Source organism: Cynocephalus volans, chromosome 11, assembly GCF_027409185.1.
Source record: "Cynocephalus volans isolate mCynVol1 chromosome 11, mCynVol1.pri, whole genome shotgun sequence".
In the NCBI taxonomy this organism is placed as follows: domain Eukaryota; kingdom Metazoa; phylum Chordata; class Mammalia; order Dermoptera; family Cynocephalidae; genus Cynocephalus; species Cynocephalus volans.
The window spans coordinates 16,338,301-16,352,167 of NC_084470.1; the positions used below are offsets into that span (position 1 = coordinate 16,338,301).

Here is a 13,867-nt window from a genome sequence, read left to right on the forward strand (position 1 = left end):
ATCTACCCAGTCGCTGAACAAGAGACCCACTATCACAATATCTCTGATATGGTTCATCACCCTTTGCTCAAAAGCTTCAAAGAACTGAGGGCTGTTGCTTTTCTTAATACTAAGCCCACATAATTCCCATGTGTACTGTCCCAGGTAGTGCATATTAATTCAAAACAAAATGTTCTACATTCATTGCCACAGCTTTCATCCAAAAAAAGTTCACTTTTCTCAAAGATAATGGTCTCTTGAGCCTCTTTCCTACCACCCCCCATAGCCCTTCTTAAATAAGACGTCCAAACTGTCTTAAATACTGAACAGGCTGCGCGCCTCTCCAGCTTCCATGAGTGCTCCCAGTCCACTGATCTTGGCCTTGAAGAACCCATTATCCCTCCATTATTCCTTGGACTTGACCTTTTGGTTGAAACCTCCACTTCAGACAAGCAAATGGCCAAAACTCTTAAGGGGAGGGCCTGTTCTTCCTGAGTTGATGACAGTGGGGACCTGACACCGCTTCACTCACAGCAGAAATGCTCAGACCCTACCGACCCTGAGCTTCAGTTTCGTCTTTCTAACCTGGGGAAAATCTCTACACATTCTCTCCTCCTTCAACGTGGCCAATGGCAGGGGTGAACCAGCCATTGTCCTGAGTAGACCCAGATACATCTCAATACGTTCCTGTTCACTCCACAGTTAGTCTATCATGTGCCACCCTCACGACCCTCCACATACGTGTCTCTGAAACCTATCGCCTCTTCTCCACCACCACTTCCTTACTTTAGACCTTCATGCACTCTTGGTGGGACCACTGCAGTAGGATACAAAATGACCCATATTTCTACCTCCAGTTTCTTCAAAGCACAATATATGCCTCCAGGGATCTTTCTAAAACATAAATCTAATTATTTTATCCACTACAGCCTACAGAAAAACAAAACAATACAAAATGCTTTCCTAAGCATGACACTGAAGATCCTTCGTAGTTTAGCCTCAAGTTACTGTCTGGTGTTACTCAAAGCAACTATGCCCACCTCCATGTGCGTGACCCTTACAGTCTAGCTACACAGGGCTATTTCCTATGTTCCAACATGCTTTGCCCTTTTAAACATCTATGCCTTTGTCCAGGCTGTGCTTGGAGTGCCCTCCCCAACCTCCTTTCCTCTTAGCATTAAACTCATCCTCACTTTTCAATATTCAGCTCTTCTGTGAAAGGTAACTAACCTCTCCTCAGCGCATCTTGGTTGGGCTCTTTGTTTGGTGTGTTCACATCATACTGCGGTTCGTGGTTCCCACCGTCTGTCTTCCCCATTAGATCTCGGGTCATTGATGGGAGGAATCCTGTCGGACGTTTATACTCTAGCATCCATCATTCATAGAAAATCTACTCTTCACTTTAACTTACATTGTATTTGCCACTCAATTTAGAGTATGTTAATCGCTCCCTAATAATAATAGCACTTATAATAAGAGTATCAACTAATATTGCATGACTGCTTCCTAGGTAGCATCCAATATTCTATACACTGGATATGTATTAACTCATTTCATCCTTATAATATCTCATAAAGTAGACACATGCTTATCCCCATTTACAGTTGGGAAAACAGGTTTAAAGAGGTTAAGTAATTTGTCTCAAAACTACAAAAGTAGTAAATGATAGAAGTGAGACTTGAACCATACAGCCTGGCTCCGGGGTCCTAACTCCTAACTGCTGTGCCACACTTGAATACAAAGTGAACTAAGGTGAATTCCTTCACTTACTTCAGTTCATTTTCTCATTTCCCCAACACAGGTTTAAAATATTTGAATTATTGATTGTGTTAGATTAATTTTGATCATATGTAAGCCTCAGTGCTATTTATCCCAGTGACATGGGGTGGGATGGGGTACAGGAATAGATTTTGGTCCTCGTGTGATATTCTCATGGCTGCACAACAGTCCCCAAACTTCGGCAGGTATCTTTCAGACTCCTCCACTGTCAAGCTGTATTTATGAGCTCAATATCCAGTCTCTCATCCCTTACTGAAGATGTCATTGTTTATACATCGTCATCAAATACAGCTCTTAGAGGAAATGATTGCTCCTCTCCCACCACCCAGCCCCTGTCAGCAGGGGTTCAAAGGAATCAAAACCACAGCTAAGACTTCTGGAATGCACACAGTGAAACTAAGCATTAGTAATATTTCACTGCCTTTTTGGAGGCACTAAGTGATAACAATCGGAATGGATTTTATTGTCGTTAGTGGGAAAAGCGAGACTTTTGTTACTTACCTAGCTTTCCTCTAAGAAAGACCCAACTTCGGAGCATTCTTTCTGGCTGTGGTTGAGGAGGGAGCATCCCGGGATTTTAACAAGCCTGATGAAACTCACCGAACAGTGGAGGCGCGGTGGGAAGGGAGGTGTGTTATGGCACACAGGAGATGCGTTTTGCTCTGAAAATGGAGCAGGATACTCTTGTAAATAGGGAGCCTGGTGTGAGATGTTTGAGGGCACAGCTGGGAACAAGCACGAAGCCCACTTTCATTTCCATTTCAATACCACAGAGGCAGCAGTCAACTTGCTTAAAATTAAAAGGTGCATCAAGAATGCAAAACGTCCTCTAAAATTTCAGTCAGCCTTTTTTAGTTGCTTTTTAATCTTTTACTGGTTCTTTGTTTCTCTGTAGTTTTAGATCTTTTCCTGGGCTGTGTGGCTGTTCATCCATCCACCTCGACCTCCCTTTTCTAAGGCTGCACACACCTTCGCAGTTGTTCACCACCGCCTGCACCTGTGCCGTATAATGATGTATTCCTGTTTTCTCTCTTCAGTATTTCCTTTTCACCTTGCTTCTCTTTGCTTTCTTTCTGCTCAGCTCTACCCTCTTCCTTCCTTCCCGTTGCTCTTCAGACATCTTCTTTTTCTTTTTTGTTGGCATCTCACCCCACCAGCCTGCCCATAATTTATTAATAAATCCTAATCTGGGAAGCTTGGCCCTCCTTAAGTAGAAGTGATGTTTTACTTTGAGACTGGAAATCTCTGCTATTCACGGGCCACTTCCTGTGGCTCATCTGTGGCTGTTGCTAATATTCAGGGGTTGCTCAGGGTGGAATTCAGGACTAGGAGGGTTTATCTCTGAAATTAATGAGCAATGGGCATGGTAGGATTATGCTATGGCCCCAACGAAAAAAAAGCACTGATAGTAATAATAATATCAACAATAGCTGCTAACCTTTCTTAGGTGCTATATTAATACTTACTCACATTTTAATTTAATCCTCACACGATTCTGTAATAAAAATAATATCGGCAATAGCTGCTAACCTTTCTTAAGTGCTATATTAATATTTACAAACAGTTTTTATTTAGTCTTCACCCAATTCTGCAAAGTAGGTTTTTAGACCTATTGTACTGGTGAGGAAACCAAGACAAGACACAGTGAGTGATTCAGGTCACACAGCAAGTGAGAGGCTGAGCCATGTTTCTCAACCCGGCAATCTGACTCCAGACCACTTCTTCACAGCTAGGTTTCACTGACCCTTCCATGGCCACAGGTGGTCCTGACGTCCTCAGATTCCACTCAGGCTGGCCTGTAGTGCAGAGCCCCAGCTTGCCCTGCATGGCTGGCTGTAACCAGACAGGCAAACAAAGGGTGGGCCAGGGTGATCACAGGTACCCTGGAAGGGGATCTGTCTGGGAGTAGAGAACAGAATTGGAGGAGACCAGCTCCTTCAGTCCAAGTCCTTGAAGACTTTAAGTGATGGGGGATCTGAGACCTAAGAAGGACATCGTGGTGGATGGGCCAAGGTGGTGATGAGAAGGAAAAGGACAGTGCTTGAAAGTTCAGGAAGGACGCAGGGCATCACAGATGCTTGATGGTGGCCAGCAAGCCCCAAATCACCAGCCTGCAGTTTGGAGGGAGGGGATTCAGTCCACAGGAGAGGCAATGGCAGATGAGGGCACAGCCAGGGCTCAGGGACAATATTGGGTACTAGGGCTCAGAAAAAGACAAGTCCAGTTACCAGACCTGGGACACTGTGTCCAGATCAGAAAGGGTAACTTAACATTGAGGGAGAGATGCTAAAGAGCCTTGGTACCACCTAACCAGGTTGGGCTTTATCCCACACGCCTGTGATCTCACCTGGGCAGATGCACTACAAGCTGAGGTGACATCATGTCTTCTTTCTAATAATCTCTCAAAACCCATAGCGTGTAAATGATCTTTTATGCATGTAACTGAGTGGATATGAGGGTACCACTAAAATAATGTCACTTTCACACTCTGACTTGCTTTCTTTAACAGGAGTAAGAGATGTAGATGCAGACAGTATGTGTAGAACCCTGGGGATGCTACGTGAATGTTCTGTGCATGTGAATATCAGTTTATACATCACAATCCAGAAAAGGCAGAAAATTGCCCTCAGAGGCAATGAGGAGTTGGTCTTGGGGAGCACAGGGGTGAGGCAAAGAACAACTGTGTGTTATTATAAGCCCTTCTATAATGTTTGAATTTTATCATTTTGATATAAATAAATAGACATGTTATTATAAACCTGAAAAGAAAAAAATGCATTAAATTTGACTATTGGGTTATTAGTACCATAATAAATTAAAAGGGAGGGGTGTCATAGGGACAATATGCTAACATATCATCACAGCCAGCAAACCAAGGCAATTGAACTGGCAGATAAAAGAATTAAAAAAAGAAAAATAATAGTAGCCAGGGACCACTTAATGTGGTCATAAAGAGGTTCATACACCTCTCAGAAATCATTATAATGCAGCGAGTGTGAGACTTTATGGGTCCAATGGCAAAGCTGAGACCTCTGGTTAAGATTGGAGTACCCTAACACACTCTGTTTAAGGAGGCAGGGAGCCAAGCAATACACTTTAATAAGATTTTTATCAGACATAGCTAAACCCACAAGTGAAAGAAGGCCTCGTTCTCATATGCTTTGAACCATAGCACTTGAATGATGATTTTTTTCATTTTATTCTCATTAAACCTCCCAAACTGTATGCCTTGTGAGGACAGAGGTGTGTCTGTTTTGTTCACCGGGCTTCTGCAGGAGGGAGGTAGCTTTCATGGAGGTTCTGTCCCCTCAAGCCACTTGAGATCTGCTCTAGGCTAAGAAGAGCTGCAGGATCCAGAAGCAGATCCCACCTGCAGTGAAACAGGAGGCAAGGGAGTGGGGGGGGAGGGGACAGGAAGGGACAGGAGGGGACTGGGGGGTGGGGGAGGGGAGGGCTCTCTCCGTCAAGCCCCTGAGATGCTTTTCACCAAGCCCCATATAAAACTGAAGAACTTAATCCGCTGCCATCACGCCTCAGTTCCATCTGGCTGCCGGAATAATTGAAGCTAGAAATGTCTGTTTTGATTGCTGCTGGTGAGGAAAGCTTAAATTTTAGTGGAAAACTGCAGTACTGCCTCAGACTTTAAATTTTGGGTTTCTCATGAAATTGGATTTCTTCTGTTCTCTCCTGTCTTCTACACAGAAAACTTAGAAAAAGGCCTTGACCAGATAAGTAAGAGCTTCACGACCCTCAGTGCAAGTGCAAGTTGCAACCTACCTGGATGTCCAGTAGCCTTTGGGGGAGGGAAGAGGTGGGCTTATTCAGTACTGAAGTCTCTCAGGAGGCTCCCAGTGGCCACCAGCGAGCCCAGATCCACCCAGCAGCACGTGGGGCTGCCCACCCCAGGAGAGAAACGGGGAGGGGCCTCCACATTGGGCCCCTCTGTTGCACCCAGGTCGGTCACAACTGGACAGGACCCACGTGGGCCGGCCGCCCTGACTCACGCTGTGTCTCTTTCTCCCCTCCTTCCTCCCCCTCCCCTTCCCCTTTCTCCCCCCAGCTTCCCTTTCTGCTCTGCCTCCTCTTTAAATGACTGGATCAAAGGGTCAGCCCCTCCTGATGCCCTTCCCAGCGACCTGAAGGCCAAAGGCTCAGCACACAATGAAGCTCCATTCCTTTTGCCCCTTTGGTTAGAGAGCCGGGCTGTTCATGCAGAGGGCACCAAGCTCTGAAGAACCAGTAGTTAAAACACCCGCATCTTCACTGTCTGCACTTTCACTACTCTCCTTTCACACGATTTTACATGTTCACACATTCTCCAGACCGGCAGCTTCCAGCCCTGCCTTCACTCCCCCACCCCCACCCCACCCCACCCCGAAAACAGGACTGAAGATGACTACAGAGGTGTTGACGAGGGGCAGGAGTGGACAGCCTGGCGACGGTGGTGACTGCCACAGGAAGGGCTGTGGGGGAGCTTTTGTAAGAGTCACAAAAGGAATATGTTTTAAACACAGTTGGATTCAACTGCTGTTTCTTCCCACTACAGCAGCCCTCCCTCACACTTCTGCTCAGGCCAGATGGCACTGGAGTGGCTGTGGGCATTTGGGGGATCCAACCACAGGAAGCTGAATTGGGAATTCATTCAGTTTGGACTGAGAAGGATACATTTGTGTGGGTCACAGTCACTTCTGTGCATGGGTAGGTTACTACAGGCCGTCCAGGTTAGGGAACAGCCTACAGGAATAGTGCACAAGGGTGACTTAAATATGAACACGTCCTATGGTGCCTGTCATCAGAAGTCTGTAGGTAGTGGAGGAAAAACAAGGTTTGAAATGCACTCTACTAGAAGAGACTCTGGAAAATTTTCCCAATCATGCACACTGATAAGTGCACTGTGCATTGTTTATGGGAATTGCATGAAATGAAATTTATCAGAAATCTTGCATTTGCAGGGCATTGCCCTGTAACAGTACTGCACACGGCAAGCGTGTCTGTGGGAAGGAAGCGTGCGTGAATGCCTCCCCACTACCAGTAACTTTGATCAATCTTGCTAGAGGAAAGACTACCTTTTCTTTCTATTCTCACTAATACAAAATAATTATCATATAAAGAGAGTATTCAAAGTATGTAGGCAAAAATTACAGAGGAGAAAGTTATTTTAGAGGTGTGGCAGGCAGTTAATTGATTAAAATGTCATGTGGTTTTTCTGGATTTTGAGATGTCTATTGCACTGGCTAGCTTTTAAAAATCTGTAATTTTTTTGTAATTTATTTTCTCCTTCTAAAAAGTCACTTTCATTCCCAATTTTGTATTTTTTAAATTATTTTTCTTAAAGAGAGTCCCCTAAACTATATAAGCCTCAGGCCTCACAACCTGAATCCTCCATACCTGCAGCCTTGGTGACCATCTGGACAAGGGTTCGGTTTTCTCTGTCTCGGGACCCCAGCTCCAGGCTGGGCACCCCTATTCCCAGGGCAGTTTGGTCAGTGGGTCCTACAGGGGTACCAAGTTGCCTTCCCTCCAGGTTCCCTGTTTTCAGGGCTATGAAGGTCTTTTTCCTGATGGCTTCTATCCCAGGTTCTCAGGACCCAGCTCTTGGGAGAGACAGTAGCAAGGAACTGCCCTCTGAGGCCCAGCTCTGCAAGTTCCCATCTTGGTATAAGCCTATTTAAGGTTCTTTGGATTCAGGGAGGCGTAGGATGGTTTTCTGCCAAATCTTTCCTCAGATTCTCATCGTGTTTAGGTCAAGTGATCTGATACACAAGACTGTCCCTTCTGCGGCAGGGCATTTACCAGTTTTCTATTTTCTTTAACAGAGTTGGTATGGACCTGGATGAAAATCTGAAAGAGGAGCCCTCCTCACACCAGGTAAGTCAAAGAAGCCAATGCATAGAGTATGGAGAGATGAGATGTTCTGTTCCATGGAATGTCCCACGCTTGTCAAGCATGTGGCCAAAGGGCTGCCTCTGCTGATAAAACAAATTAGATGACAATAAAATAAGCTGGACACAGGGTGCTGATAGCTTTTAGCATATTAATGAATACTTAGAACTAACACATACTGTACTTGCAACCTCTCTGTGGCAGCAAGAAGCCTGAAAAGTTTATAATGTAAGGAGCAGGACCATGGCTCTTGGAATGAGGCACCCCTTGGTTCAGATTCCTGCCCAGCAACTTGCTAGAGAGGTGACTGCAGTGAAATTTATCCACAGCATGTCCAGTGCAGGTTGGGCATACAACAAATGAACCGTTCTCCTCTGTGGCTTCTCATTAATCAAGTTTAGGTGTACAGAAATATTGAAAGAGGCAAAAGACAGTGAAACTGTCTAAGTGATCCATTCCTGATTTACTAAGCAGCAATTATCCAGAGACTTGAAAATCCTTTGGGAAAGTTGTTCAGAAGGATGTGCTGTTCCCTCAAGTAGGGGAAATATACTTTCCAAACTCTGGATTTGAACCTGACATCAAAGTAGAATCTGTCATTGTCAATTTTGTATTAGCCATTTTTAACTCAGTACTTAAAACAAACAAACAAATGTGTGATAGAATAATATAAATAACTGATGTTACTTAATAGATTGTGTTATGAGCATATTTGGATTTGAATAGAAGTCATCTCTCTTTTATTTTGTGGTTTTTTTCCCTATAATGCCATTGGTGCGCTACAGCTGGTTAGTGTTCCTGGACAAGACGCTGCTTTCCTGGTATATATAGATATATGGAAGGAAGGAGACTGTGCTGTGCAGAAAAGGCTGGGAAATTAAGTTGGTGATGATCTTGGCTCTCATGTGCTTTGAATTTTGTCACGTGTTCCACGGCCAGGCTATGCTGTTTTCATAGATTTCATTGCCCAGGAAACACACCTAACTGCAGGGTTGAACACTGCAGGGGTGCCCAAAGCACTGGAATTAGGGCCAGCCTAGTGACCTTAGAAAGGAGATCAAAGCCCATCTCCTTACACCCGTGGGCTGTAATGAGCAGTCAGTAATGCCTGGTGGTGGCTGATTTTTAAAAACCATTTTCATTTTGTATAGGTCAAATAACCCGTTCTCCTACCTTCAAGCAGAATTTTATCTAAATTTCATCCTTCTTGTCTACCTTTTTCTCTAAAAGAAAAAAAAAAAGACTAAGAAAATTCATCAAAGAAAATTCTTTATCTTTCTGTAACTGCCTAATATTTTACAATCAGGTATAATTATTGGCAAAATTTACTCCTACCCTAACTCCTTCCTTTTGCAATTTACATGCATATTATTTTAGCTCATTCATGTGATACTTTGCAACAAAGTTCACCATTGTTAATTCAATACTAACTCTTACCTGAAGATATTACAGCAATACATGATATTTTTTGTCCTGTTAGAGAAGTAAGACAGTGCAACACTGAATGCTGACAACTGTGTGATATTTGGATCTTGGGCAAGTTTTTTTTATATCTTCGAGTCTAGTTTTTCTGTCTGTAAAATGTGAATGATAATAATATCTACCTCTCCAGGCTGTTATGACAATCAAGGGAAATTATGTTTATGAAAACTGCCTAACGATTAATCTAAAAACCCACCTCCTTTTATGAAAGATTTGAGTCAGCTTAAACTACCACATATAATAAAATAATAGTAAAATTTTTTTAAGAATTTTAAAATTCAGTAAAAAGGATTAAGAAGAGCAGAGAGTCAAAACCACAGGGGTACGAAGAATCATGAATAAGCAGATCACCAGGACCTATATACTTGCTGTAGTCAAACCACAAGTATGCTTTCTGGTAGCCAAAGGGGAAGAGGGAAATAATAATTAGTAATATACTAAATTCATATCATTAAAGAGAAAAATTATACCCTCTCCTCAAGTGGTACAAAACTTCAGTGGTCACTATGTTTTAAAAAAATTTTTCACTTGGGGCCTCCTGTAGAGGACACATAAAGAGCTTTCTAAATGTTAAGTTACTTACATTATAATTTACATGACTTCTTCTGAACTGCTGCTGCTTAAAAGTAATCTTATTTTTAAGAAGCATCTTGTACGTGTTCTTATTCATGATAATGTTTGACAACCAAAGTGGTTACACTTTGACAAAATGTTTTCTCCACACTTTGGAAGAATTCTTATCTTCAGGGTCAAGTACAGGAAACTGTGGGCTCTGGTGGGAAGTAACAAGCCCCAGTGTCTGCAGCTGCTCCTAGACCTGGACAGAGTTTGGTACTTTCCAGACCATCTGTGAAGAGCCTGTCTGCCCTCATTTTGCCTGGCAACAACTGACTTATTGTCAGCTTCTGTTGCTGGTGGGCTACAGAGCATACCTCTCATTCTTGGGAAGACTGCATGTTTCCACTTGATTTGCATTTATTAAACTGGGTTTGCATTGACAAATAGGATAATCTTTGCACTGGTCAACCTTAAAAAATTAAAAAAGACCCTATTGTTACCTACCAAAAGCTAAAAATTTCACAGGTAGTTGTGGCTATTAGTGATTGTACACTCTCAAAATCAAGATTAAACACAAATAATTACATATGCATATTTTTAAAGGAATTTCCTCTTTCTGTTTGTGGAGAGCAAAATAACTTTTGGAAATATGAACTTGTAGCTGTAACTAACTAGTAATGTCACAATTTCCCTTTTTGTCTTGTAGCACCTTTAGAACGTGAATGGTATTACACTCTTATTGTACCAGGCACAGGAGCTTTAGAGAGCATGTTCCATATGCAGGTGTTAAACTTTAAATGCTTACCTGATGCAAACATGCTACTTTGAGAAATGGAAGGTATTATAGTTGTGAATTTTACATTTCTTAAACTTGAAAAAAACACCCTCAGATTACCGCCCCCCAATCCCCATCCCAATAGGAAATTTTCCTTGTCATTGATTCCTTGTCCTTGGAAGCACACCTTTGCAGAGTAAGTGAGAATCTCTGGAGTTCCACACTTACCTTTACTCTTTTAATAGTAAATTCCTCCTACTCAAAGAAGACTGTCAGTATTGCTTCTCTTTTTCCCTTTTTGCCATTTTATCATAATTATCCTAATATTTGTTGAGCACTGACTATTGTGCTTAACATATTATAAGCACCTTATATGTATTATCTCACTTAATTGCCAGGATAACCCTAAGAGGGTACTATCATTATCCCCTTCTTGCAGATAAGCAAATTGTATACAGAGAAGTATACAAGTAACTTGCCCGAAGGCAGAGGTGGAATTTGAATCCAGATAATTTAGTTCCCCCACTTCCACTCTTACATAGTATGCATGAATGCATCCATTCATTCACACAAATAATTATTGGCTCTCACCCATGTCAGGCACTAATCCAGATGTGAAGAGGATTCAGCAGTGACCAGTTCAAACTCTTCACCCTCAAAGAGTTTATATTCTAATTGGGGACACTGATTTTAAGAAAAGTAAACAGCTTCATACTGTAAGTTCAGAGAGTAAGAACAAAGGCAAAGCAGTAAGAGGAAGGGGCATTGGACCTGAAGGGGAATGACATGCAGAAGCGAGACTGCGAGATCTGGGGAAGATGGTCCAGGCAGAGGAGACATGGTCTAGGCAGAGGGGACAGAGAGAAGGAAGGCCCTGGAGTCACAGTGGGGTATAGTATGGCCAAGAGCAGCAGGATGGCCAGTGTGGCTGAAGCCAGGTGGCAGCAGATGGACATGAAGTGGGAGAGACTGACAGGGACCAGATCACTGGCATGGTGGCAAGTTTGACTTCACTCTAACGTGGTGAACACCCTTGGTGGTTTGGAGCTTGGAAGACGTAGAATTAACCCTTTTCCAAAATTTGTTTTTCTCCCAACTCCAGCTTGCTAACTGTTACAATGAGGCTAATTTTCATCTTTTCTAACACAATTTTATTTTTTTAACACTATGTTTGTCTCTCTACCATTTCTCTTAACGTTAACTTCCAATTTTCTTTTGCTTCCGATAGTCCCTTCCTTGAAATTCTGTATTTGGTTATCCTTTATGTTTGTGTGTAAACTCAGTGTATCATTTCTGGTCACTGCAGCTCAAAAAGTCACAGTAGAAATGAGAAAGGTCCAGAGAAGGACAACTTCAGTGACTGAGCAGAGGCAGCTTCTGCAACAGGGATTGAAAAGATGAGAATTTTTCCATCAGAAAGACTAGTGCTAGGAAGAGACCCAGCAAAGTGTCTCTTAAAATATGTAGGGTGTGAGTAGGATGAATGAAGACTTGCTTGCCGACTCCCAGAAAAGCACAACCTGTAGGACCTTTGAAACCTGGTGAAGAATAAAAGTAATTGTTCTTCTGCACAATTGATATTTCTTGATCAGGGTCAGCCACAGTTGCAAGAGATGGAAATACAAGCAGGTCAAGAAGGAGACTAAGTTAATTAGCAGATGGTTGGGTGAGCTGGGTCATTAAATAAAATGTAACTTTTTATCGTGAATATTTTCAAATATTCCTAATAAGCTTATAGAGAACAGAAAAATGAATCCCATGTATCCATCCCTCAAATTTAACAGTTATCAACATTTTTCCATCCTTGCTTCATCTGTCCCTCCTACACTGTTGGGGTTGGTCTCATAGAATGTAAATTCCATGCTACATCTGCACAAATATTTCAGAAATAGAATACTGGGCTCAAAAATATATCTGACCCAGATGAGGGGTTTTTAAAATGTTACATTGAAACTAATTGTATCTTGAGAAAGATAAAATTAATATTTCAGAGCAAAAATCTTAGGTCTTCCCTTTGCCAACACTAAACTTTGGAGATTATACTTACTTATGACTTATACGTGCAAAAATATACCCCCACCCCACTAACTTTTTACTGCATCGGACTAAAGTCTATGCATTTATCTTACCAGTAAATTGCACAATTACTTGCTTCTGAAAGCAGGAACAATAATGAGGAAGAGGAAATGGAAGAAGGCAGCAGCAGCTGCAATTTAGTGAGCGCTTTTTATGTATTTTATATATAAGATTAGAATCACCTTCAATCTGTACCTTGACCAATTAAGATACCTTTTGTACCCCGGTGTTTCAAATGATGACATTGGAGTTAATTAAAGTATCTTTCCCAAGACGACAAAGCAGTGACAGGCTGAGCCAGGACTAAAGGCCAAAGCTGTTTCATCCTCTCCATCCCCTTGTACCACCATGCAGGTGGGCAATTGTCCAGTCCATAAACATGGTCTCCTTTCCTCCCAGTAAGAGAGCCTGTCAGGTGACATTTAAACAATCAGTTTCCCTGTTACCCCCGGCCAAATTTCACGGGGCTAGAGCATATTCGCCACCCGCTCCTTTGTTTGTCTCAGTGTGGAACCCTTCCCTTCACCACACCCTCAGCTGCGGGTGTGGACCCAGGTCTCGGAAGCCTTCTCCCTGCTACAGAGCCATCCTTCTCTCAGAGCAGCAGGCTTTACTGCCTCACAGCGGGAGGGGTCCTGACTGCATTATTCTCTGCTTGTCACTTCCTCCCAGCAAGGGCTGGGTTGCCAACCAATCCAAAGCTCTTGTTCATGCTAACCTCTACAGGAAGAACATTCCAGGTAAGACAAAGGCCCCGAGGCAGAAACATGCCCAGCTTGTCTGAGAAATAGCAAGAATGCCAGTATAGCTAGAGGGAGCCACGGGGAGAGTCATGGATATGAATCAGTCAGAGACAGAGGCAGGAGCCAGATTGTATCAGTTATCTATTGCCACATGAATACTGCATAGCAAACACACCCAAACTCTCAGAGGTATGAAACAACACACACGTATTCATCTCTCAGGTCTGTGGGGTTCAGCTGCTATCTTAGCTAGGCTTGCTCAAACATCGGGGGTTGGATGGCTGTTGACTGACCCTTTAAGATAGCCTTAATTGGGATGACTTAGGTGACTCAGCTGTGCTCCCCATGCTTCTCAACTCATCCAGCTACCATTTCTCCTGGCTACGACAGAGAGCAAGAGTGTGAGCAAAGCCCCGCAGGGTCCCCAAGGCCCAGCCCCATACCTCATACAGAGGCACTGCTGCCTCATTCTGCTGACCAAAGGAAGTCACAGGGCCAACCCACAAAACAGAGAGCTTCTCTTTGGTCAAAACCACTGCAAAGTTACATGGAAAAGTCCACGGATACAGGGAGGGATGAAAAATTGGGACCT

The 13,867-nt window shown here is 43.0% G+C and overlaps 1 protein-coding gene across 1 annotated transcript in view; it reads left to right on the plus strand.

Annotated features, from left to right (window-relative positions):
* SLC9A9 (solute carrier family 9 member A9) overlaps positions 1 to 13,867 on the plus strand; it is a 530,630-nt gene that overhangs the window by 413,464 nt on the left and 103,299 nt on the right. Inside the window, exon 13 of the mRNA XM_063114568.1 lies at positions 7,575 to 7,626. Within this exon, the coding sequence (XP_062970638.1) occupies positions 7,575 to 7,626 (52 nt within the window). The remainder of the gene's footprint in view (positions 1 to 7,574; positions 7,627 to 13,867) is intronic.